This window comes from Mustela erminea, chromosome 1, assembly GCF_009829155.1.
Source record: "Mustela erminea isolate mMusErm1 chromosome 1, mMusErm1.Pri, whole genome shotgun sequence".
NCBI lineage: Eukaryota > Metazoa > Chordata > Mammalia > Carnivora > Mustelidae > Mustela > Mustela erminea.
In genome coordinates, this window is record NC_045614.1 from 49,435,111 (window position 1) to 49,461,905 (window position 26,795).

The 26,795-nt window shown below is 36.9% G+C and overlaps 2 protein-coding genes across 7 annotated transcripts in view; one reads left to right on the plus strand and one right to left on the minus strand.

The window, feature by feature from the left end:
* GRM7 (glutamate metabotropic receptor 7) overlaps positions 1 to 26,795 on the plus strand; it is an 888,308-nt gene that overhangs the window by 365,830 nt on the left and 495,683 nt on the right. The gene's annotated exons all lie outside the window — the stretch shown is intronic.
* On the minus strand, positions 21,267 to 23,056 carry LOC116579984 (60 kDa heat shock protein, mitochondrial-like). The gene is given in 4 exon segments (XM_032326009.1): positions 21,267 to 21,458; positions 21,460 to 21,645; positions 21,647 to 21,747; positions 21,750 to 23,056. Coding segments are annotated over 4 exon segments (1,554 nt in total). The 5' UTR covers positions 22,840 to 23,056; the 3' UTR covers positions 21,267 to 21,281.

A 26,795-nucleotide genomic window follows, 5' to 3' on the forward strand; every position in this document is an offset into this window, starting at 1 on the left:
TTCATCCATATTGAATGAAAGTTTACAGTTTAGACATTTAGAAAATAAGGGTCAATCATTTATTCTAGAATAATTGGGCAACTCTGTACAACATGGTTTTTAGAGTTCTAGCAGATAGTAGAGTAACTATTGCCTTTGTAGTACCTATATGACTGTGTTTGACATCTCTTTTTTCAATAAATTCACAATATTTTCGCAAAGAAGGTAGAGCAGTGAATTCTTAGAAACCTAGAATTGTGTCCTCTGCCTACCTTTCAGTATGACTTTGGATAAAGTATTAAACTTTTTCCTTCCTTTGATTTCCCCATCTGCAAAATGGAAAAATAACATTACCTTCCCCATGTGGCTCTTAGTGTTAAAATGAAATGGCAAAAATAAAATATTTATCAAAGTGAAAAAAAAATACAATAAGAAATAAACAAGTAGGAGTTTTTTTTTTTTTTTTAAATTAGAGTTCTAAAAGGCATGAAGAGACAGCTTTACTATCACATGTTAGCATCAGAACAAAATTGTGAGAGGAATTTTCACTGGTTGTCATATTAGATCAGACATTTTTAATTGCAACTGACAGAAATACGACTCCCCAAACCAGAGAGATAAGCAACATAGTGGCTTAGATGATTCAAAAGTTCAGGACAGTTCTTAGCTTTAGGGATAATTGTGTTCTTGGGCTTAAAAACTTTCAGAATTAGGTTTTCTCCACAATCTACCACCTACTTTAGTATGAAAATATTCACTGAGTCACTGATTCTCTCACAGCAACCTGAAAGACATTCCTTCACAATTTGTTTCACAGAAACAATTTATGTGATGAATCCATCACTGAGCATGTGACTGTGATGAGGTGATTTTAGTGCTAAGGTTCCCCAATCTTAGCACTGTGGGTGAGGCCAACCCAAACTGAGGCACGTGGTTTACAAATGGATGAGGGGAATTGTTGACATCACAAGGCGGGAAGGGTCAATGCTAGATATTATACCGAAAAACAAAAGAACAGGTGTTCAGTACAACTACGTTTAAGGTGAATGCCTGTGTTTGTGGGTAAGTTATAACCATTTTCTAGTAAGAAATAGATATTGTTCTTGGCTAATACTAACAAAACACAAATCTACTAGGATAGGGGCCAGAAATAAAATACAAGAAACTAGGTGGGAAAACAGTATTCAGGAATTTCAGGACACAGCATCGTTAGGAATTCAATCTTGGGCTGTTGCTTAAGGAATCTCTGAGAATTTACTACAAATTTGTTTGAAAGGAGAATCAAATTCTAGAACAAAAATGAATTATTCCCCTAGCTTGGTTCATGTTTTCATCCTTTGTCTAGGATTGGGGGAATTATGAGAGAATCTTGTACAGCAACCCCACTAGTAATGTGCCCAGTGGGAGAAGAACAACTTCCCAAATCAAAATCTGAGGGGCTGTCAAAAGACATGGAAATAGATATTTGGCACACAAGAATACAGAGGAGGCCTCTAGAGCCATATTCTTCATTCTCATGGTAGAGTCCTTTTTGATAGAGGTATATGGAATTTGGAATTAAGTGTACAAGGTTTTAACCATGGGTCTATTCCCATGAATGTGATATCAGATACATTACTTACCATTTCCATTCCTTGCCTTTCTCGGTGTGGATAGTGTTGGTACCTACATTTTAGATGTCTAGAATGGGAAAGGATAGTAGCTTTGAGAATGATGTTATGAAGATATCATTAGCTACCTATTAATTAGCTAAGATATTAGTAGTTTTATTAAATAATATGACAAGTGTTGACATTGTAGTGAATATTTATTTTTATACAAAAGGAAAAAAATCAGACTTTTTCTTGTAATACCTCATGGTGTCATGCAATGGTAAGAGTCATGGAGTAAGAAAAAGTGGACTGGAGTACTTTTCCCTGATGTCCACTGTGATTGATTAAGAACCACTTAAAAGTGACCTTATCTTTCTGGCTTCAACTGAAGAGTTGGTGTGGGGGAAACTCATGGATCTTATGTTTACCTTGTAATATCAATACTTATGACAATAAAACAGGAAGAGGAGAAAGACAAATGGTTACTCTCACAGAAATATTTTTATCATTAGATAACTTTTTGAGCATTGATTATGTAAAGGCACCAATTTAAGCACTTCTTTGTATTAATTCACCTCCTACTCATAACACCCCTATAAGGTAGACTATTTTATTATTTCTTTCTTATAACTGAGGAAACTGAGGCACAGAGAGCTAAGAAACATGTCCAGTGTCTTACATCTACAACCTTGGAACTAGGATAGAAACCAACAACTCTATACATATTTGTTAAACTGCCTCTCGCTACACATGAAGATGCTAGTTATTTATCAATTATCCTAATTTAGTAGAATCTAGGTGTTGGAAAATTTTTGAGACTGAATACTGTCTGAGAAAAATTGGAAAGTAGATGGATTTTAATGCAAAATTCTCTCTGGAGAGGAAAAAAAAGCAGAACAATGATGGAAAAGATAAAACGAAGTTCTTCCCTTCCCCAGCTCAGCTCACATTAGACACATTTTTTTTTTCTAGTTGTCAGAATTTTAAAAAATATTTACGCATTTATTTTAGAGAGGAAACAGGGGAAGAGGGAGAGAGAGTCTCAAATAGACTCTATGATGAGTGCAGAACCCAACATGGGGCTCAATCTCTCAACCCTGAGATCACAACCTGAGCCAAAACCAAGAGTTGGATGCTTAATGGACTATGCTACCCTGGCACCCCTGTTGTCAGATGTTTTTTTATGTTTTTTTTTTTTCTTTTTTTTTCCTTTTTTTTTTTAAGATTTTATTTATTTATTTGACAGGCAGAGATCCCAAGTAGGCAGAGAAGCAGGCAGAGAGAGAGAGAGAAAGGGAAACTGGCCCCCCGCTGAGCAGAGAGCCCGATGCGGGGCTCGATTCCAGGACCCTGGGATCATGACCTGAGCCGAAGGCAGAGGCTTTAACCCACTAAGCCACCCAGGCACCCCAGATGTTTAATGCTTCTTTACATTTATATATTTTATGGATCAACAATTCTCTATCTTCTACTTGAACTCTTATGTAGGGAAAAATATCTATTCTAATTGATTAAATTAATAGTGAAATAAATATATGTTCACAAATGTTTTAGAATAGAAAGTAATAAAATTTTATAGCCAACACTTGGAAGGAATTAAAAACTAAAGTAGAAAAGGCACCATGGAGATGTTTATCCTTTTGAAGGAATGTGTATCTTTTTTTTAAAGACTTTTGTTTTTATTTGACAGAGATCAAAGTAGGCAGAGAGGTTGGGGGGGAAGCAGGCTCCCTGCTGAGCTCCATCCAGGACCCTGAGACCATGACCTGAGCTGAAGGCAGAGGCTTTAACCCACTGAGCCACGCAGGCACCACTTGCCCTCTCTTAAGATACACATTTCTGGGGGCACCTAGGTGGCTCAGTGGGTTAAAGCCTCTGCCTTCGGCTCAGGTCATGATCTCAGGGTCCTGGGATCGAGCCTCTCATGGGGCTCTCTGCTCAGCAGGGAGCCTGCTTCCCCCCACCTCTCTGCCTTCCTCTCTGCCTACTTGTGATCTCTGTCAAATAAATTAGTAAAATATTAAAAAAAAAAAAAGTGTGCAGGATTACATCATGCTGGGTTTTCACACCGTCAAGGGTCAACAGGTAGATATTTTGTATAAGTTACTTGAATTCTAGTCATATGATTAAGTATATACCAGTGAGTGTTTCTTACTGTCTAATTCTGAGTGAAGGTTCATTTTTTAGTAAGGGAAGCATTTGGTATAACTTTGATTCTTCTCCTGCAAATGTTCCAAGATTCATCTGAACTTATGAGAGCAGAGTGAAAGATAAGGAGAAACTTGGACATAGATTACAAGTTGAATGTAGGCCAGTAACTTGAAGAAAGCTTTCAGAGAGATTTTATTTGTATAAGAATGATTTTTTTTTTTCCCTGAACAGCATTGTGTGACTTGACAGTGACCTGGAAAACTTATGTGTTAAGGATTTTTTACAAACAGTATTAAGTGTGCTGCAGGGAAGAAATAATGGAGCAAACCAGGGTTGTTCATGTAGGAGTACTTCTGGGAATCAGCTATTGGGTTAAGACCTGATGGTATATTTATGAGCCTTGTAGTGATGGAATAGTGATATAGGCCATTACCACCTCAACTGGACCGCAAGAAACACCATCCACACCTACCCATCCATTCACTTATTCACAGGAGCATTGAAAAACTACCCACCCAACAGGCTCAAACTCCCAAACTTGGAGCTATTACAAAACAGTATGTACATGAGTGTATGTGTGTGTTACAGAGAAGACAGAAAGACATCTAGAGGCAGAGAGGAGGGCTCTGTGCACCAGCTCTGTCATGTTTCCTATGGAAGGCTGTGAGCCTTGAACACTGAATTAGCACTCTGTGAATCAGGATATGAGTTAGTGATTCCTAGACACCAGTCATTTTTCTTGTTGCATACACCCCATGATCCATCCTATGAATATGCCTTACAAAGATTACCTGAGTAAACTCGATACCCAGTCAAAGGTGTCTAATAGTACAATGTCAGCACTTAAATATATTACTTTAGGATTTCATCCAATTGGCCATCTGCAACATATGAATAGATGGCATTCTATAATATTTTTATCTGAACTTTTTTAAATTGGGAGTATATGATTTTTCTCTCAAAAACAGCTTATATTGATAGAGTTCCAATGCTGACCAATGAAATTATCTTTGCTGGGATGTTCCTGGAGTGATGACATGACAAATCTATGGACAGATCACTATAACCACCAATAACAGCGACAGTCATCACACCAGGCATTTACAGAATACTACAGAATTTCCATGTACTGATTTTTTAAATTCTCACAACATCTCTATAACACATTATATGATTATCTATTTACATATAAGAAAACTAAGGTATTTAATGTTTGAATAATTGCCCAGAGACCCCTGATTAGGAAGAGGCAGATCTGGATTCAAGCAGGCAGTCCAGCTCTAAATCTGCCCCCTTAGCTACCACCCTCCCATGGGTCCTCAGTTCAACACGTATCAATACCCGGTTTATGTTAGGCACCATAGGAGATAATGATAAGGCGCAAGGAGTCTCATCCATGGGAGCTGCTGAAGAACGGGGATGTGAGCAAATAACTATGTGCAGCTCACTGAACAGAAGTATGTCAAGGATAATCAAGTAGGACAGAGAAATAAGTGATTAACTGTGAAGAATCAGGAAAGGAAATACTCCACGGATATGGCAACATCTGAGATGTCTTTTGATGCACGGGTAGCAGTTTTGACAAATGAAGGGAAGGGATGATAACAGACAGGGGAAGTAGCACCTGTGAGCAGTATGGAGGCATGAGACAGCTTTCTCCTGTATATGGGAAAACTCTTTTCCAACATCTTTTCTTACTCAAATGTTGTTTAAAAAAAAAAAAAAAAAGTCAAATTCACAGTGTTGGCTCTGGATTGACTCAAAATATAGATCACTTTTTCCCAAAATGTAGGTCAACTTTTTAAAAGGTTAGACTGAGCTTTTTTAAAGTTATTATTCTTTCATTAATGCTTCATTTATTTAAAACATTGTTAGCACAGTTTAAGGAATGTACAGATTGAGAGAGAGATCCAGGGATTTCCCATATAACCTCTGCTCCACACATGTCTAGCCTCCCCAGGGATTAAAAACTCTCACCACGGGGTGCCTGGGTGGCTCAGTCAGTTGCGTGTCTGCCTTTGGCTCAGATTGTGATCCCCGGGTCCTGGGATGGAGCGCCACATTGGGATCCTTGCTCAGCAGGGAGCCTTCTTCTCCCTCTCCCTGCACTTCTGCCTACTTGTGATCCCTGTGTCAAATGAATAAATTAAAAAATCTTAAAAAAAAAAATAAAGGCTCGGGGCGCCTGCGTGGCTCAGTGGGTTAAGCCGCTGCCTTCGGCTCAGGTCATGATCTCAGGGTCCTGGGATCGGGTCCCACATCGGGCTCTCTGCTCAGCGGGGAGCCTGCTTCCCTCTCTCTCTGCCTGCCTCTCCATCTACTTGTGTTTCTCTCTGTCAAATAAATAAAATCTAAAAAAAAAAAATAAATAAAAAAAAAAAATAAAGGCTCCCACCAGAGTGGTATATTTCTTAATAATTACTGCCCAGTGTCCGCAGTTTACATCCTTGGTGTTGTACATTCTGAATTTGGACAAAGGTATAATGACATGTATCTATCATTAGGGACTCAGTCGGGACAGAGATACGATAAAAAATAGGACAGACGGAACCTTTATTTTCCCTTACGCCCATCATCAACTCCCTTCTAGATTCGTCTAGGTGAGAAGAATCTCTTTGGAAATGGGGAAAACGGGCTGAAACATCAGCTGGTAAGTGGAGAAATGTAAAGTGGGACAAGGTTTTCTTGGGATCAGTTCATATGGCGGAATATAACGCAATCCACATCCTTTCGAATTTCCTGAGACATTGATGAAGGGCTCTTGCTCACAGTATGTAGTGAAAAACTGTTGAATATTTTGGGCCACATTTTCCATGTGCCAAGCACTGTTGAGTGCTTTTCAAGATTTAATTCAATTGATCCACTCAACAACCTGACCGCAAGAGCTGCTTTGCTTCAAAACATTTTGCAGTTGTAGGTAACACACTTGCTAAGAAGCAGAGCAGAGATTCCAACTTAGGCCTGATAGACTCAATTTCAACCTGACAAAGATGAACTTGCAAGCCTCCTAAGGTAGCCTTGTCATGACCCCTTCTAGATGGCTGTCTTCTGTGGATCTTCAGATGGTAGTGAGGGATGGGTATTTATGGATACTTATCAGTCCCCTGATGAGAGAGTGATATTAAAATAGTTCTTTGTGTTGAATGAACTTAAAGCTGTTAAGTTTTGGTTTGGACTTTTTTTTTTCTTCAAAGGATTTTTTTTTTTTTTTTTTTGGTTTTACTTCAAAGACTGATTATATGTTCTTGAAATAGAGAGTGGAATATATATGTCCTAGTTCAGAATTCTGGGAAACTTTGTAAGTAATTGAAGTTACAGAATTACATTTTGTATTGAAAAAGCCCAATTTATTTAATCTGCTTACAGCAGTGTTCCAAGATAAGATTTGTCAGAAGGCTAAAAAGTCTTCCTGACCACTGGCAAATTCTTCTAAATGGATGCTTTGATTAATTATGATCCTTTCACTGATTAAACATCAGTGACTAATCTCATATAGTGGGAAATAACCACTGCCATGATTGTTAGGAAATACAGGAAAAAAGATGCAGAGAATAACATGGAGTTCTGATTATGATATCAGATTATACCAGCTATTGTAGCTGAGGTTTCTGAAAGCCTTGCAGTTTATTTAATCTGAGCTGTGAGAATAAATGTCTATAATAGCTATTTTGAAAAACCATGTAGTCTCTGTAATTGCACCAACTATGGTCAATATAGTAATAGGCATTTATGGAATATCTATTCCATGTGAGACGCTCTGCTGGAGGAAAGTGTCAGATGGAACTGCTCTATTTAGTTTTCATACAGGCTATGACTTTTGAACAGGTCAGAAGTTTTGGGTTTTTGAGGTGTTTTTTTTTTTTTTTTTTTTTTTTTTTTGGTTTTTGCAAACAAAATTATTTCAAATTGTAGTGAGTAGATCTAATTACTGGACTCTCTAGGTTGGAAGGTAGACCATTTAATCCTCCCCTCCCCAACTGTTGTTGAATATCCCTTAACCTGCAGCATTCCTTCGGAGCAGCTAACCTTGTCTTGAATACTTCCTGCATGAGTGTTATATCCTGTCGTAGCTCAGAGCATTTTCAAGTACTTTGGAACATTCAGTTTTCTTCCTGCAACTTCTACCCATGGATTCTAATTTTAGTTGTTCCATATTCTACTATCTTTAACACAGTTTAAGATATTTAAAATATAAACCTTCAGGATAGTCAAAGAAAAGAGATTCTTAAGCAAATTGAATGGGACTGAAGAACTCAGAATTATGCCCTATATTTACCCAGAAACAATGCTTAGATAAAATACGAAAATATAAAGTAATTTTCAGAAATGGAAACTGATTTTGATATTTTGACTTGGATTCTGAGGTTCTTTAGAAAATGTGTATTACCTCTTCAGTGTTCATTATTACTTCACCTGGGGAAAGGAAGGTAGTGGTTAATGTGGATTCCAAATGCATGGTTTAGATTCCCATCCTTACCACTTAGTAACTGTACCATTTGTGGTGAGTTGCTTACCTCTGTGGGCCTCAGTTTCCTAACCAGTAATAATAGTACCTACATCCTAAGATTGTTGCATGGGTGTGACAATGTTTATAAAGTACTTAGCAATGGTCCTGGCCCATAAAAACACACGTACTGGAATGGTCGGTCAACAAATGTCCATTGATGATACATATATCAAGTATCTTATCTAAGGAGTGATCCCCCCCCAAGTTTTTATTTAAATTCTAGTTAGTTAACATGCAATGAAATATTAGTTTCAAGTGTGGAATTTAGTGATTCATCACTTAGATACATCACCTGCTGCCCATCCTCACAATTGCACTCCTTAATCCCTTGACCTATTTCCCCCATCCACCTCCCCGCTCTTGTCCAGCAATCATCAGTTTGTTCTCTGTAGTTAATAGTCTTTTCCTTGCTTTGCCTCTCTCTTTTTCTTTTTCTCCCTGTGCTCATTTGTTTTGTTTCTTAAATTCCACATATGAGTGAAACCATATGGTATCTGTCCACTGAATGACTTATTTTGCTTAGCAAAGTACTCTCTAGCTCCAGCCATCTCATTGCAAATGGCAAGATTTCATTCTTTTTTATGTCTGAGTAATACTCCATATACATATACCATATCTTCTTTATCCATTCATAGATTGATGGACATCTGGGCTCTTTCCAAAATTTGGCTACTGTTGATGATACCGCTCTACGCATCACTGTGCATGCATCCCTCTGAATCAGTATTTTTATATCCCTTGGGTAAATAGCTAGTAGTGCAATTTCTGGATCATTGGCTAGTTCTATTTTTAACTTCTTGAGGAACCCCATACTGTTTTAAGAAATCATTCTAAAAATAACATTATGTGATAACATATTTTCTAAAACTTTCATTTCTCCATATATTTTTCTAGCAACACCGAAAGAAAATGATCTCTTTATGTTTTGGGATAAAAATCATTATTTTACAAAACACTATTTAGTTGCAAAATACTGTTGCCGAGAGATAATTTGTTAACTAAGCGAAAGATTTGTGAATTTTTTGTAGAATATACTCTCCAGTAGAGATGCTGTTTTGTTTTTACTACTTAATATTCTTGACAGGTGCCAAATCAAAGATTCCTTCATTGCACTCATTAAAGGTTTTTTTGGTTTTTTTTTTGTTTTTTTTTTTCTTTGAATTATTTTAGGACAGGACTCTGTAATATGGCATTCATCGATCTTTTTTGTTGGTTGTTAGAAGACAGAACTCCTTATATTATTTATTTATGTCACCCGTCTGTAGACCCATTTGGTATCTAATTATTATCTAAGCACTTCCTACCTTAGAATAAAGTTTCCAGTCTAAAAGTTAGAAAACTAGCTAATACTTTTTGCCTTAAACCTGCATTATCTTGCTCGTCATCTCTAATCCATCAGATAATAAACAACAGGAATGACCAGTGATTCCCTTCCTTTCTAGTTGCATTTTCTGTGTCCCGCTATTTGTACATAGTCCTTCATGCAATGTGCCTTCTGCAATTTTCTGCTCCCGTAAATAGCATTTTTCAGCTCTCAGTATGTAAGTCAAGATACTCATTGTATTTGGTACAGCACTTTTCGTGCATGGGTAAGTATAGTCTTTTGCTTCTTAACCTTTTCTGAAGAGATCTGTTTATCCTTATAACTTGACCACCACTTGTGTAAAATTCTTTAGTACTCTTAAATATACCTAGGCTCTCCATTATGCTGTAATACTTACCAGCCTTTATCTCTAGCCTCCAAGGACTGTGCTCATGCAGAGTTACACCAACACCTCCAGGCATGTGGCCTCAGCCACTGAGCAGATCCTTCATAGCAAGTGACAGCACAACCCTCACTTGGCATTTATAGCTTGCTTCTCTATTTAACACATCACAGAAAAGATGCAAATTCATTCAACTCACAACGGAAACACATCCTATTTTTGAGCTGCCTACGCAGATAATATTCATCATTTCTAAACTAGATGTAAAGAATATAATGTACATATAATTTGTTTTTCAGCCAGAATTAAATCTATTTGGAGTTTAGCTTTTCTTTGAAAGAAAAACACAAGCTGTGAAGAAAATGTTTGATTGAATTCTAGTGCATAAGATTGATCCACATAGCAAAAGCTGTATTAGGTGCCTAGGATGTGCCATTGCTCTTGACCTTTTAAATACTTTGTCTCATTTTATCTTTACCATAAACATGGTCAAATATTGTTCTCTCTTTCTTTTCTCTCTCTCTCTCTTTTTTTTTTCAGAAGAAGGAGATGTGGTAGATTGGTTATGATCTTAATTTTTTATGTCTCCTATATCCATGCCCTATGCAGTACAATTTGACAGCAACTTTTTTTCAGTTTAAATTCAACTAATTAACATATAATGTATTATTAGTTTCAGAGGGAAAGGTCAATGATTCATCAGTTGCATGTAACACCTGTGCTTTTTATATCATGTGCCCTCTTTAATGTCTGTTAATCAGTTACCCCCATTCAACCATCCCCCTCCCTTCCAGCAACCCTCAGTTTGTTTCCTGTGATTAATCATCTCTTATGGTTTGTCTCTCTCTCTGATTTCACCTTGCTTTATTTTTCCCTCCCTTCCCCTATGCTCCTCTGTTTGGTCTCTTAAATTTCACATATGAATGAAATCATTTAATTGTCTTTCTCTGATTGACTGATTTTGCTTAGTATAATACCCTCTAATTCCATCCACATAGTTGCGAATGGCAAGATTTCATTTTTTTGATGGCTGAGTAATATTCCATATGTATACATGTATATGTATATATATACATACATATGTATATATACACCACATTTTCTTTATCTGTTCTTCTGTCGATGGACTCTTGGGCTCTTTCCAAGTTTCACTCTTGTGGACATTACTTCTATAAACATTGGAGTGCAGGATCCCCTTTGAATAACTACATTTGTATCTTTGGGGTAAATACCTAGTAGTGCAATTGCTGGGTGATAGGGTAGCTCTATTTTTAACTTCTTGAGAAACCTCCATACTGTTTTCCAGAGTGACTGTACCAACTTGCATTCCTACCAACAGTATAAGAGAGTTCCCCTTTCTCTGCAACCTGGCCAACATCTTTGATAGCAACTCTTAATAAGAAATAGGATTTCCCCTGCTGCTTGAATATGAACTGCCCTTGTGAGTTGCTTTGACCATGAGTATGTGGCAGAAATTGACAATGTGCCAGTTTCCGATCTGGCTCTCAGAAGGCTTTGCCTCTTTTTGCATTGTGTTTTTGAACCCTGCTCAGATGTCATGGCAACAAGCCCAGGCTAGCCTAGTAGGTGATAAGAGATACATAACCAGTCCCTATCCTTGCCATAGCCAAAAGCCAGCCAAATAACCACTAAACGTTAAGTGACATCTTTCCTAGAACACCCAGCCTCTGACACAGCTGACCAGAGACACAGGATTCTATTATTAAAGATCAATGAATCTTGGCCCAGACAGGTGGAACCACTCATATATTCCTGGGTAACAATAAATGTGTACTATTTCAAACCACTGTGCTTTGGAGCAGATTGTCATACAGCAATGGTTATCTGATATAGCGGGCTTTCTTCCTTATTACTCTTACTTCAGTGACCCAGTGCATTGATGCTGCTAATGAAAAAAGGGGACAAATGTATTATTAAATGTTTCCTGACATGCCACTCTGTGAGAACGAAAGTAAATTCATTTGGTCCTCAGTGAATGTTTTAGCTTCAAAAGAATCTTACCTCCATTCGCATATGAAGCAACTGTTATTCAGAAAAGTTGCCTTACACCAAGTCAGCTGGGCCTTAAGTGGCAGTGCCAGCATCTGAGCACAAGACTAAAGTCCCTGTTCTTTCCCTTTTCATATTTCTCTTGCCCCCCATCCCTTTAAAATGATGATGTTTAGTAGTTGCTTTAAGAAAGGTTCAACTCCAAGTAGTCACTATTGGATGCTCTAGGAAGTCTACAGAATAGCTGATAGATAATTATTATATTTTTGAACCCTCTACGTATGGGCCTAGCCCAGGTAGTAAAAGGGGCTAGTGGTCTGTGGCTTATGGTTTGTTGAACTGCTGATGTAGAGTATGATATGTTACTCACTGTTGTGTATCAGTTTTGCCTTTCTTTTGGCTTCTTACTGCTTTGGCTGGATTTCCAAATGCTGTGGAGCCCAACCTAGGCTGAGCCTTTCTGAGAATTCCCCTTGCATTTCAATTCAGGCAGGCTATCCATTCTTGCTCCTTGCAGCTCCTGCAGAGACCCTCATGACTGTCCCTAACTCACCACCACCATCTCTTAAGAACATGATCTAAGGGTCTGTTCACAAGAGACATTTTTGGTCTGGAAAAATTTTCTCAAGACTCTGAAAGATTCTACTTAACTCGTTTCCTGAAAGTAGAGGTCTGGGAACAAGAGACGTAGGGGTTAAGACTTTGTGTTCCTTTTTTCAGAATCAGGGTTTTCTTGCAAGGCTTTAATTCACAAGTTAGTTCTGCCCTCCTAAAATCGGAGCATCATACACTATACCAAGTGGTCTGGATGTAACTTTTGATCACAATTTCAATTACTTTTGGCTGCAAGAAATCCCCCAGATTTTAACAAGCGTTCTAAGAGTAAAGGCACTCTGTCATTTTATCAATTAATTTTACATACCCAGTCAGAAATAATGCCCAACGATAGCAGATATCCACCATCCCCAGTTGTTTTCCATCAAATATCCATTAATTAGGAGTGGCAGAAATTTTTCAGCATGTATGGGTTTTGGTGTTGGTTTTTTCTCATGATTGAATTTCCTTTTAGTTTGACAATATTTTAGAGATAGCAGAGGCAGATCAAGGTGGTATGGGGCTGAAACTTATTGAAACTTAGAAGACCTTCTAAATATATAAAATTAGGTATAGGGCAATTGTAAGGATTTGTGCTAATGAGGGGCCTCTGAGCTTAGACATCATTAACTTCACAGGGCATTGTGGTCATCTAGAGGCATATTGGAAATCTGTGGATATAGAAGGGAAGTCATACCATTCAATACTTGCTCAGTGCCTTGCTTGAAGGCACTGAGCAAGTCCTATGAAGAAGTGAAGTGAGCTAAGTGCATGCTCATTCATCCAGGAGTGAATAGTGGGGCCCGGACACCCTGGAGAAGATAAACCTATTTTTATTTTATGATTATATTTATTTATTTGACAGAGAGAGGTCACAAGTAGGTAGAGAGGCAGGCAGAGGGAGAGGGGGAAACAGGCTCCTTACTGAGCAAAGAGCCCAATGTGGGGCTCAATCTGAGGAACCTGAGACCATGACCTGAGCTGAAGGCTGAGACTTAACCCACTGAGCCACCCAGGTGCCCTGAAGACAAACCTTTTCTCAAGAAGGCAGGTGCTATTGCTCTTCAGCTAGCCGTGGTCATACAGGAATGAAGGCCCCGCATTGCAACATCCTCCACTTTTTTAAAGCGTCTAGACATATGGCATAAATTTTAAATCTGAAAGCTCCCAGTTTTAAAATGCTCCAAATAAACATGTCTGTTGTGAGTAAATTCAGCCCACTAACTTAGAATTTGTGACCTGTAAAATAGTTTTTTTTTTTTAATGTTTGCAAGAAGACATAGAAAGTCATTTGAAATAATGAATGAGGGAATTACATAATTATTAATATGTGGTTAGATCTTGGCATAAATTGAAGATCTAGTTATTAAGAACCATGTATCTCCATCAGCAACGTAAGTCTCCCATCTGTAACATTGATATAGGATTTAAAAGTCTGTTTTTTACGTTGCCTTTCTGGAAAATGTCAGTCTGGCTTCTGATTGCTTATTCCTTCACTCACACTCTCTCACATGGTTCTTTACACGGTGCTTGGCACATACATAAGCAGCCAGCATATGGTTGTTAAATTAATTAAATAAATCATAATTTAGCCAAAACTTACTTCAATGTTGATGGTCTTTGCTTGATCTCCAATTTGAGAGAACCTTAATCAACGAACAAAATGGCATTTTTGATCAAAAATGATCAAATTCTGATCATTTGATCAAGTAATTTTGATCATTTGATCAAAAATGTTGAATTTTGATTTCTATAGGGCTTGTGAATGAAGGTGTAATCTGTAGATTACAAGTATCTAAGTGGTAGTGATATTAGTACTACTCATGATAGTAATAATAATAACAACAAGAACAATAATGAGTAAGTAACAATGCTTATATATGTGCCATGCACTTCGTTGAGGGTTTTGCACATACCTGTTTACTTTATACTCATTGTTGACATTTGCTATCTATAGAGGAACTTATTTTCATGTTTAAATTAGGAATTAAAAATATATATATATGAAATAACTAAAAAAGCCATCCCATAAACCTGAGGTCCAGAAAGGAAAAGGAAAGGCACCTGGATGGCTCTTGGTTAAGTGCCTGACTCTTGATTGCAGCTGAGGTCAGGATCTCAGAGTCCTGAGATCTCGCCACTTCTGGCTCAAGCAAGGTGATTGCTTGAGATTCTCTTCCTCTGCCCTCCCTACACCCCTCCCCATTCACATACTCTCACACTCTCTCTCTCTTTCTTTATCAAGTAGGTAAGTAAATCTTTTCTTAAAGATTTTATTTATTTATTTGAGAAAGGGAGAGAGAGAGAGAGAGAGAGAGAATGGGCACGAGCAGATGGGAGAGACAGAGAGGAAGGGAGAAGCAGACAATCCGCCGAGCAGGGAGCCTGATGCTGGGCTAGATCCCAGGACCCTAAGATCATGACCTGAACTAAAGGCAGACGCTTAACCTACGGAGCCACCCAGGTGCCCCAGGTAAGTAAATCTTTTTAAAAAACAAAGGGAAAGGAAAACTTAAAGGAAAGATTATTTACTTTTCTATTAAACATACTCAATCAAGATATATTTGTTACCAACTCTGAGCTTGATGCTCAGCTAACCACGAGGTTGCAGGCTTGGGTGGACTAGCTAGTGAAGGTGTGAACAGATGAGATGCTGATTCTGAATTTTCAGAACTGTTATAAACTCCCATCAGCATGAAAAATGGGAGACTTAGGAAGCTGGTGGTACTTCAGTTTTGCCAACTGAGTAAGTCACATGGTTGCTCTAACCAGCTTTCCAGGGCATCCCTCCAGATTTCTATTTATGCACAGATGCATGCTTTGGTTGTTAGAGCATTTCAGAGATCTGCCAGCTTTCGAGGGCCCCAGCTTTTTCATCATGCCTCAGGAGTAAGTTTCTCAGCAACGCTAGCATATAGTGACAGTAACTACACCTATTTTTTCTGTATCACCTGCTGAAATTCTTGGTTTCTACCCATGGAACTTTTTTACATCTTCAATGAAATGGAATGGAAGCAGCATCGTTATCTCTGAGAAAGCACAACAGGCATATGTACCACCAACTGAGCCATTAACTTATAATCCTTTCTGAGCTAAAAGGTTTTATCTGATTCCCTGCAGGATATATCTTAGCATCATGAGATTATTAAACAAGGGTTTCAACTTAAATAATGATTCTCTGACTAGCAAGAGCTAAACGGTCCAGAGGAATACCACATGCTATTTATTTACCAGGAAAGGAAGCCATGGAGGTTCATAATATGGGATCTCTTACAGGGTGTACACCTCAAATTAGAAGACCGTGGTTGAGCGCCATGTGACAAAAGAACCTATTTGTTTTATCAGAAAAGATCAGATTTGTCATGGTCTTTCTCATCTTTAAAATGATGGATTTGTGCTAGAGGATGAATAAGACCTCTTCCAGCATAATGCAGTGTATTTTTCTTTGTGACACTGGATGTGCCCACATTCAATCTATGTCTCGCTTTCTGCTATTGACTTTTTGAATGCCATTCCTTTTTGTTTGCAACTTCAGACAATTTTCTTGCACATGGGAATGTAATTATTGATTATTGAATAGTAATCAAATAATGGAAACTTTAATGTTGATAGGGACTTTAGACTCGGTATCTATCTATTTTGATGTGTTTGCAGTTTTAGGTGTGGAGTTTTCTTAGAACTGGGTGCTACCATCTAGGTTATAGGTTAAGTGATCTGACCCATTTTAGAAAGTTTTTTTTATGCACACTCATCACTAATGACCCGGTGTGTCCCAGTGTTGTGTGTTCAGTGTGTCTCCATTTGTTAATTATGCCTTTCCTTTTGTTTCTTTTAGTATTGACATAATCCATTTCCTATCAGGGTTACACAATATGGTTTTGGACTTGGCTATTGGGATTTTGTGGCCAAAATTGACCATGTGGATTCATAAAATGGTATAGATTAAAAATCCTTTAAAGATACCATTTTATAGTTTTATTTAACATATGGTAAAAATGAAGTTTAGAAATATTAAATCATTTGCATAAGGTAATGCTTTCCAAACATTTTCATAGCACTTCACAGATGGAAGGTAATGATATGCCCATGACAAACTGAAATAACCTTTTGAGGTTGTTAGTAGGTATAGCCGACCACCTGAACAACTCTAATGGCTGCGGACCTTTCTTGCCTTCCTAAAGCCTGAAAGATTAAGATGTAAACACATTTTTTACTCACTTATGACATAATCTATAATCCATCATTTTCAAAGCTCCAACCTAAATTCAGCTGGCATTAGAGTTAACCAATAATCCAGTCTCTATCATTTTAAGGTAAAATGGTATATTGCCTCATGCAATATAGGCAAGATTGAGGCTTGATGCTTTGGATCAGACCTAACCTTCAATTCCTTAGCTCAAGTTGTCTCTTGTCTTATTGTATGTTGATCCCATCTTCAGGAGGTTGATCATCTCATGATGGCAAAATGGTTTCAGCAATTCTAGACTTTTCAGAGTTCTGGGATAAAATGCTACAAGAATGAGAAGTCCCTTTCCAGAATTCCTGTAGAAATTCTTCTGATGTTTCTGAATGAAACATGAACCTATACCCAAAGCAATCAGTTTGCTCAGGGGACTGTAAATAACTGATTTCTTTAAGCTAAAGTCATGCACTTTACTCCTGAGTCAGGATGAGCCTAAATAAAAGAGACATCCCACAAAATAAAAGTATAATTACCAAAAGAAGAGAGAATGGATGGCTGGTAAAATAATAGATATACTCTGATTTCCAAAACCTACATTTTCTGGTTTCTATATTACTATGATTTTTTATTACATTATTTTCAAGAGAATTGTAAAAAATGCTTTAAAAATAACTAAATGGAAATCTAGAACTGAAAAATGCAGTTTTAAAGCCATAAACTTATTAAATGAGAGTAACAGCTCATTGGAAATAAGATTCTTTGATCAATCAGTTTGAGGAAAGATAAATAGCAATCATCTAAATGAAGCTCAGATTGATTGAAAAAAACTGAACAAAACCTCAGTCACCTGTGGCATAACATCAAATAATGTGTGTGTGTGTGTGTGTGTGTGTGTGTGTGTAGACACACACATATACATATATACACACATATATCTGTGTATATGTGTATACACATACATGTGTATACATATGTATGTGTATGTATATATACATATATATTTAGACTCCCGATAGGGTTAGGAGATACAAAGAGGCAAAAAATAACATTGGGGAGGGTATGGGTTATGGTGAATGTGTAAGCCTGATGATTCACAGACCTGTACCCCTGGGGTAAATAATACATTATATGTTAATAAAATGATTTAAAAATTTTTTAAAAGAGGCAGAAATATATTAGAATAAGTAATGGCAGAAATATCTTAAAACGATGAATAATAATTATTTGTAGATCAAAGAATCTTATTGAACCTCATACAATATAATGCAAAGAAAATCATATCTAGGCACACCACAGTCACACTGCTGAAAACCAAAGAAGATGAAACTTATCAAAAGTGGACAGAGAAAAGGGAAAAATGTAAAGAAGAATAAACAATGTCCTACTTCTTGTGAGAAGCAATGAAAAAATCTTTAAAATGCTGAATTAGAAAAGAGAAAAGGCCATAAATCTAGAGTTCTATATCCAGGGGAAATATCTGTGATGGTTAATTTTATGTATCAGGTTGATTGGCCTAAGGGATGCCTAGATAACTGGTAAAGCATTATTTCAGGGTATGTCTGTGAGGTTGTAGATAAAAGAGATTAGCTTTTGAATCAGTGGACAAATAAAGAATATTACCCTCACCAGTGTGGGTTGGTACTGTCCAATCCATTAAGAGCCTGGATACAACAAAAAGATGGGGAAGGGAAAATTTGTTCTATTCTTTTTTTTTTTTTTTTTTTTTATAAACATATATATTTATCCCCAGGGGTAAATTTGTTCTATTCTTAAACAGATATTCATTTTCTCCTGCCCTCGAACACTGATGCTCCTGGTTCTCTGGACTTTATTCTTGAGCTAGGACTTATACCGTTGGCTCCCCTGGTTTTCAGACCTTCAGGTTTAGACTCGAATTACTCCATGGGCTTTTCTGGACTCCAATTTGCAGATGGCAGATCATGAGACTTATCAACCTCCACAAACACATAAGCGAATTCTTTATCAATCAACCACCTCCTTCTTTTTACACACACACACACACACACACACACACACACACACACACACACTCCTGTATGCTCATTTAGACAGACAGAGAGAGGAAGGGAGGGAGAGAAGGAGAGTGGAAGCAGTGAGACAGAGAGAGTGAGAAGTATGTCTCCTTTTGATCCTGTTCTGTTTCTCTGGAATACCCTGACTAATACAATATACTTTAAAAATAAAGATAAAATAAAGACATTTTCAAATATGAAAGTTGAGAGAATGAATCTCAACACTCCTACACAGGAGGAACCAACACAGAGAATTCTGTATGTATGAGGAAAATGAAACATAATAGAAATTTGGATCTTTGGAAAGGTATAAAGAGCATTAGAAATGTAAATATGCAGACAAATATAAATCATTGTTTTTTCCTATTCTTAAATTCTTTGAATTACATTTGAGTATTCAAACCAAAATAATAGCAATGTGTTTAGGGCCTTATAACACAGAGAAAATAAAGATTACAGTGTTAGTAAATGAATTCGTTATTTAAACATTTCTTAAATTGCAAGTGTCTTTGAGATAACATCAGAATAATAAAATACTTATAATAATTTGAACAAAATATGTATGTGACTTTTACCTTGAAAATTTCAAGACATTGCTAAGAAGAATTAAGGAAAAATATAAATAACTGGAGAATTATAACTTGCTTATATTTAGAAAGACTTAATATTACTAGTTCACCCTTAAGTGCATCTTTTTTTTTTTTTTTCCTTAAGTGCATCTTAAACAAAAAACTTTTCCTTCTACATGAGAACTTGAACTTAGTATCAAGATGGAATTTGGTATTGGACTAAAGGGAAAATTAATTAAATAAAAAAATAATTAGATTTCTACAGAGTTTTCTATCTCTGCTCCCCTAGAAATATGAAAAAGATGCAACATTAACTATATGATAAATGTGACCCCAGAATAGCATCTGCCTGGGAAGTAATATAAATTCCTGATAGAAAGACTTAACTTTTGATTTCTTTTAGTCAAGTGAATCCTATATATTGACATATCTCTTGCAGGAGTCCTGGAAACTAAATCCATGATATTGTTACAAGAGATACTGGCTCCTATGTGCATAGGGCTAAGAAAGGTGGGCCTCACATCCACAGTGGGGATCCTGTTTCCTCTTCCCTCAACTGTCATCATTTGGTAGATCAAAGACAGTAATTCCTGGATGGTTATTTGTACAGAAATAAGGACTACATGCAGTAGGAATCCTGACCTGTGTACTGCTGCCAAGTTCTTACCTGACTTGAATCCTTGTGGATAGACAGGTACCAGCTGTGGACTCAAGCCTTGTGAGTCTGAATAAGTTGTGAATAGATCTAAGACAGCTCCCTATGTCAATTCTCCAGCTGATCTGTAAATTCAATACAATTCCAGTCAAACTCCCAGAAGGATTTTCTTGTGTAGAGATTGTAAAAGCTAATACCTTAGTTTATATGGAAATGTAAGTGATATGGAACAGCCAGTAGCCAAAACAGGCTTGAAAAATGAGAACATGGTTGGAGGACTTACTATGCCAGATTCAAGACCTATTATACAGCTATAGTAATCAGGACAATATCACATTGGCATAAAAATAGAAAAATAGACCAAATCAATATAATAGAACCCAGAAATAGATCCACACATGTCAACTGATTTTCTACAAAAGTGCCAAGATAATTCAATAGTGTTACAAAAGTTGGTGTATTTTGTTTTTTTTTGTTTTGTGTTTTTGGTTTTTTTGGTTTTTTTCTTTCTTTCTTTTTTTTTTTTTTTAGCCTAAGTTGCTTGATCAACTATATATCTATATTAAAAAAAAAAAAATTCAACCTTATCTCTCAACATACATAAAATTAATCAGAATCATAAATGTATTGTAAAACTTAAGACTATCAAGCTTTTAGGAAAACAAAATATGTGAGAGTATAATTAACCCTTGACCAACATAGGTTTGAACTGTATGGGTTCACTTACAGAGGGTTTTTTTTTCAGTAAGTACAATATAATACTATAAATGTCTTTTCTCTTCCTTATGATTTTCCAAGTAAATTTTCTCTAGCTTACTTTACTCTTTTTTTAACTTTAAACAAATTTTTATTACACAAAGGTTTTCACATAATTGAATATTTCTCTACTTTGTACACAATTATTCTTACTCTCCACAGAAAGGCTGCTTCTTAACTTTTCATCTGGTGATGGCAAACACTAAAATCCTGATTTTAACAGAATAGTAGTAAAAATGCCTCAGTGATTTAAGTTGAAAGCAGTACATTGGTACATGGCTCTTGCACTCAGTTATCAGGAATGTACAAATGTCTTTATTCGGAAATACAAAATAAATTATCTGTAGGCATGGACAATGAGGCAGTAAACCATTATATGTTGTCAACTGAAACCAGTAACTGATGGTTATAGTGATTTTCTTAAACATCAGCCAGCCTTTTCTTCAATCATTTCCTTCAACTGACTTCTCTGAAGTTATGGGTGAGGAGCACAGCATGGGCTTCCTCTCACAGTTCATTAATAATGGTAAAGCACTATTCTAGGAATCAGAACATGCCACCTCCCATACCCCCTCCCATTCTACCCATTCCACCCATTGCTGGTTCCTTCTCTTCTTTAAGAATTTCAGTGACTACAACTTCTGCCATAGTTAACAAAGAGTCCACTCCAGCAGCATCCAATAAAGCAGTTCTTACAAACTTCGTTGGATCAATGACTCCTTTTTTCCACCATATTCACAAAATCTCCAAGCATAGCATCATAACCAACTTCTGGGGAACTCTGCATAATTTTCTCAACTATCAACGATCCTTCCACACCTGCATTCTTAGCAATGGTCATTGCAGGAATTTTGAGTGTTCTCTTAATAATTTCTATACCAATTTTTTGATCTTCGTTAGTTGGAGTTAAATGAATCCAAGGCTGGAATGCACCGAAGCAGGGCACAACCCCCTCCCAGAACAATGCCTTCTTCAACAGCAGCTCGTGTAGCATTGAGCGCATCTGTAACTTTTTCTTTTCATTCACTTCAACATCACTTGTCCCACCAACCTTCAACACAGCTACGCCATCTGAGAGTTTTGCCAAACGTTCATTCAGCTTTTCCTTTTCATATTCACTAGTTGTAATATCTAACTGCTCAATGATTTCTTGAATACATTTTTCAATTTGAGCCTTGTCACCTTTTCCTTTTAAAAGCATGGCATCATCTTTGGTCACAATGACCTCTCCAACTTTTCCTAAGTCATGAGGCTGAACATCTTCAAGATTTAGAGTCAATCCTTCTTCCCCAAAAACTGCACCACCAGTAGCAATAGCCATGTCTTTAAGCTGGTTCTTTCTATTGTCACCAAAACCTGGAGCTTTGACTGCCACAACCTGAAGACCAAATTTTAGCCTATTCAAAACGAGTGTATTCAGAGCTTCTCCATCAACATCTTCAGCAATTATGACCAAGGGCTTATGGTGAGCATTGGCAATTTCAAGAGCAGGTACAATGGACTGGACACTAGAAGTTTTCTTTTCACTCAATAGAACATAGGCATCCTGGAATTCACATTTCTGACCTTTTGAGGTATTAATAAAGTATGGAGAAATGTAACCTCGATCAAACTTCATGCCTTCAATAATTTCTAATTCATCATTTAGTGTTTTTCCATCCTTTACTGTGATGACACCCTTTCTTCCAACCTTTTTCATTGCATCAGAAACAATGTTGCCAATTTCTTTGTCTCCATTTGCAGAAATGGTAGCAACCTGAGCAATTTCTTCAGGGGTTGTCATGGGTTCAGACTGCTTCTTAAGTTTAGCAATTATGGCATCAACAGCTAACATCACACCTCTTCTGATTTCCACAGGATTAGCACCTTTGCTAATCTTCTCGAAGCCTTCCTTGGCAATAGAGCATGCCAAGACAGTAGCAGTAGTGGTGCTGTCCCCAACCTCTTCATTTGTGTTGTTGGTGACATCTTGAACAAGTTTAGTGCCAATATTTTTGTATTTATCTTTTAAGTCATTTGACTTTGCTATGGTCACACCATCCTTTGTCACTTTGGGACTTCCCCAACTCTGTTCAATAATTACTGTTCTTCCCTTTGGCCCCATTGTAACGGCTACAGCATCAGCTAAAAGGTCTACACCTTAAAGCATTAAGGCTCGGGCATCTGCACCAAATTTTACATCTTTGGCATAGGCCTGAGTGAGATGAGGAGCCAGTGCTCTGGACACAGGCCTAATTTGGCGAAGGACTGCGGGCAATTGAAGCATTTCTGCAGGGCAGCGGCAGAGCATGCGCACGGTGAGGGAGGCCGTCGGAGAGGAGTGAGGGCTAGCTTACTTTACTTTAATACTGCAGTATATAACATATAATATATAGAATATGTATTACTTGAGTGTTTATATTACTGGTAAGACTTCTGGTCAGCAGTAGGCTAGTAGCAGTTGAGATTTTAGGGAGTCAAAAGGTATGTGCAGATTTTCAACTTTGTGGGGGGTCACTACTCCTAATCCCATGTTGTTCAAGGGTCAGCTGTATATATGCATGACTTCAGTGTAAGAAGAGATTTCGTCGGCATAAAAAGCACTAACTAAATTATAAAAGAAAAAAATGGGTAAGTTAAACTTTGTCAAACCTAAAAGTTCTGCTCATTAGTAAGATAAGCTACATACCTAGAAGGAAAAAAATATGATAGTATGTAAAATAATATATATACCTCATATTTTTTATATAAATTAAGAATGTCTGCATGCCTACATATCAATAATAAAAAGACAAAGAATCCAGTAAGAAAAGGTCAAAGACTTAGTGAAAATTTCACAAAAGTAAGCACAAAAAGGAAATAAGAATTTGAAAAGTACTCGATGTCATTACCATCAAGAAAATGCCAAATAAAACTGCAATGAGATGCTAGCCTACAACCACCGGAATGACTAAAACTAAAACTAAAAAAAAAAAAAAAACAACAGCAAAAAAATACTGACAGTATCAATGTTGTCTATAAGCTAGAACTCTCATATTACTAGTGGGAACATCAAATGGCAGTCATTTTAGAAACACATTCAGTAGTTTCTAATAAATTTAAATTCATACCTGGACTATAACCCAGCAATCTCACTCCTAGTTTTTATTAAAATAAAAAAATGAATGCATGGGTCCACTTAAAGACTTGTGCATAGATACTCATAGGACCTTTATTCATTATGGTCAAAACTAGAAGTCACTGAGATATTCATGAAGAGCAAAAAGGATATTGCAAGTTGTGCTGTATTCATATGAGGGAATACTATACAGCAATAGAATTGAATGAATGACCAGTATGGATGGATTTTAAAAAACCTGTCCACTAAAGGAGGGCAGACACAAAAAGAACATACTGAATAATTTTATTTCTGTGACATTCTTTTTTTTTTTTTTTAAGATTTTATTTGTTTATTTGACAGAGAGAGATCACAAGTAGGCAGAGAGGCAAGCAGAGAGAGAAAGAGGAGGAGGCAGGCTCCCTGCCGAGCAGAGAGCCTGATGCGGGACTCAATTCCAGGACCCTGAGATCATGACCTGAGCTGAAGTCAGAGGCTTAACCCACTGAACCACCCAGGCACCCCTCTGCGACATTCTTGAATAGTCAAAGCTGTTATGTGGTGCTGAAAATCAGAACAGTGCTTACATTTGGAGGAAATAGATTAATTGAAAAAGAAATTTTGGGGGTTAGAGAAATGCTCCTTTTTTGATTATGTCAGTGGTTACACATTTGTCAAAGCTCACTGAAACTCAAAATCTGTGCATTTTATGACATGTAAATTATTCTTCAATTTAAGAAAAAAAGTTGATTGAGAATGAAATTAACCATATAGGTTGGTTTTATCTGGCATAATTAGGTCGTTTTGAGTTCTGGCTTCATATTAGATAATTTTATCTTCAGATAATAACTCTGTCACTTTCTATGGGAGACCTTTAACCAGTGATACAAATATTCAGTGTTTCAGATATACCATCAAGAGTAAGTCATCTATATAAAAGACTTATTTTGAAGACTAAATGACAGAAAAAGTGCACAATAGCTGAGACATGGGAAGTCATTAATAAAAGCAGTTGCTGATCTTATTGTTTTATTATGTTTATCATTATTCATAAGTAGATATAAGATAGAGAACACAGCAGTTTAAACACTAAATGTATGAAAAATCCAGGATGAAAAGTATAGGTAGATAGATAGACAGACATAGATACAGACACAGACACGGACACAGACGCAGACACAGACATAGACATAGACACAGACATGAGTATGGATATCTGGATATCAGTCTCAAGTCTAGGATTTTACTCTGGAACTCATATACGGTCTTCTAGAAGTCTTTAAAGTGAATTCACTGAATTATATACTAAATATACGTGTGTGTGTGTGTGTGTGTGTGTGTGTGTGTGTGTGTGTAGATAGATAGATAGGTAGTCTGGGATAACTTGCCTGAGATTCCCAAAGGAATTTTGTGACTCTCCCCCCAAAAACTCATTACATCTATTCACAGAATTATCTTTCCTGATGTGCTTTTGTTCCAGGCAGTTACCTGGCTTGTGAAAGTAAAAGCAAAAGGTCCCTAGAGCATAGATGTAAATGTGAGTGTGCCTTCTATAGATCTCTGCATTTTTTTCCTTGGGCTTTGTTTAGCTTTTACAATTCCCATCATTTCTTAGAGTGAAGGTAAATGAGAGAGAGGAAAAGAATTCTCAGTATTATTTTGGACACAATAATTTTATGTGCTATCAGCCATATACCTAGAGACGATTAGAAAATGTGGGTAGCAATGATTTTGAATGTTTATCTTCAAAACCATTGTGTTACATAATTTTAAAAATTAAATATGGGTCAATAATATAAAAACTGACTCTAACAAGGGACATGAAATTAGATTTAAAGGTAAAAAAGAGCATGACTAAACAAATCACTTCTTAATCAGCCAAATGAAAAGTATTGGCATAGACAAATCACCACATTAGAATAAGGTTGCCTCCTGAATTTGCCATGTGAAAAATCTGTGGAAATATACAAGAATTTTATGTTTCTATATTTGTTATAATAGAGATATAGTTGTGTGTGAGAGAGAACAAAAATAACACAATCAAAACAAGAGAGAAGTGTATCTCTGTTTCACTAATGTGACTCTATCCACAAGTCAGCAGGGGCCCAAATTAATGCTGTTTTTTTCTACAATGCCCAGGGCATTGTCCTCACCTGCATAAAATCAAGATGTCTTACCACTGTGTTTGCATATAGGGCAGAAAGTAGGAAATGGGAAGGCCAGGGAACACTCTTTCATTTTAAGGTCATGGCCAGAGGTTGTTGACACTCAGGCTCATATCTCTTGGTCAGAAGTTAGTCACAGTATTCTTTGGGGCCAAAGGCTTAGCTGAATATTCTGCACTAAAAGGGGAGAGTAGATATTGATGGAAAAACTTACTTGGAACTGGATATCCCTAAAGAATCAAAGCTACAGAGAAGGGGAAAAAAAATCAGAAGTTTCCTTTTCCTTTATGCATTTTTTTCAAAGGATTGTATTATTCCTTCTAATTGCCAGTGACCATTATTGGGAGCCAGAATACATAATTTTTTTTTTCTTTTCTGTTTTGGCAAGAAGTACTTAGAAGTAGATAAAAGAGAGAACTACTTTATAATGTTATTTAACCATAGAAATAACTCATATTAATAAGTAAGGATTCATTTAAAAACTAAACATTCGATAATATTTTAAAAATTAAAATAATTGGCATACTATAAAATATCTTTAAAACTCTTGAGGCACCTGGGTGGCTCAGTGGGTTAAGCCTCTGCCTTGGGCTCAGGTCATGGTCTCAGTGTCCTGGGACCGAGTCCTGCATCGGGCTCTCTGCTCTACAGGAGCCTGCTTCCCCCTCTCTCTCTGCCTGCCTCTCTGCCTACTTGTGATCTCTCTCTGTCAAATAAATAGATAAAATATTTAAAAGTCTTGCATGGTAGGCAGTCAGGAACTTCGGAGTAAGTCTAGTTCATTTATGAATGCATTAGATAGTGCACTTGATTATGAGT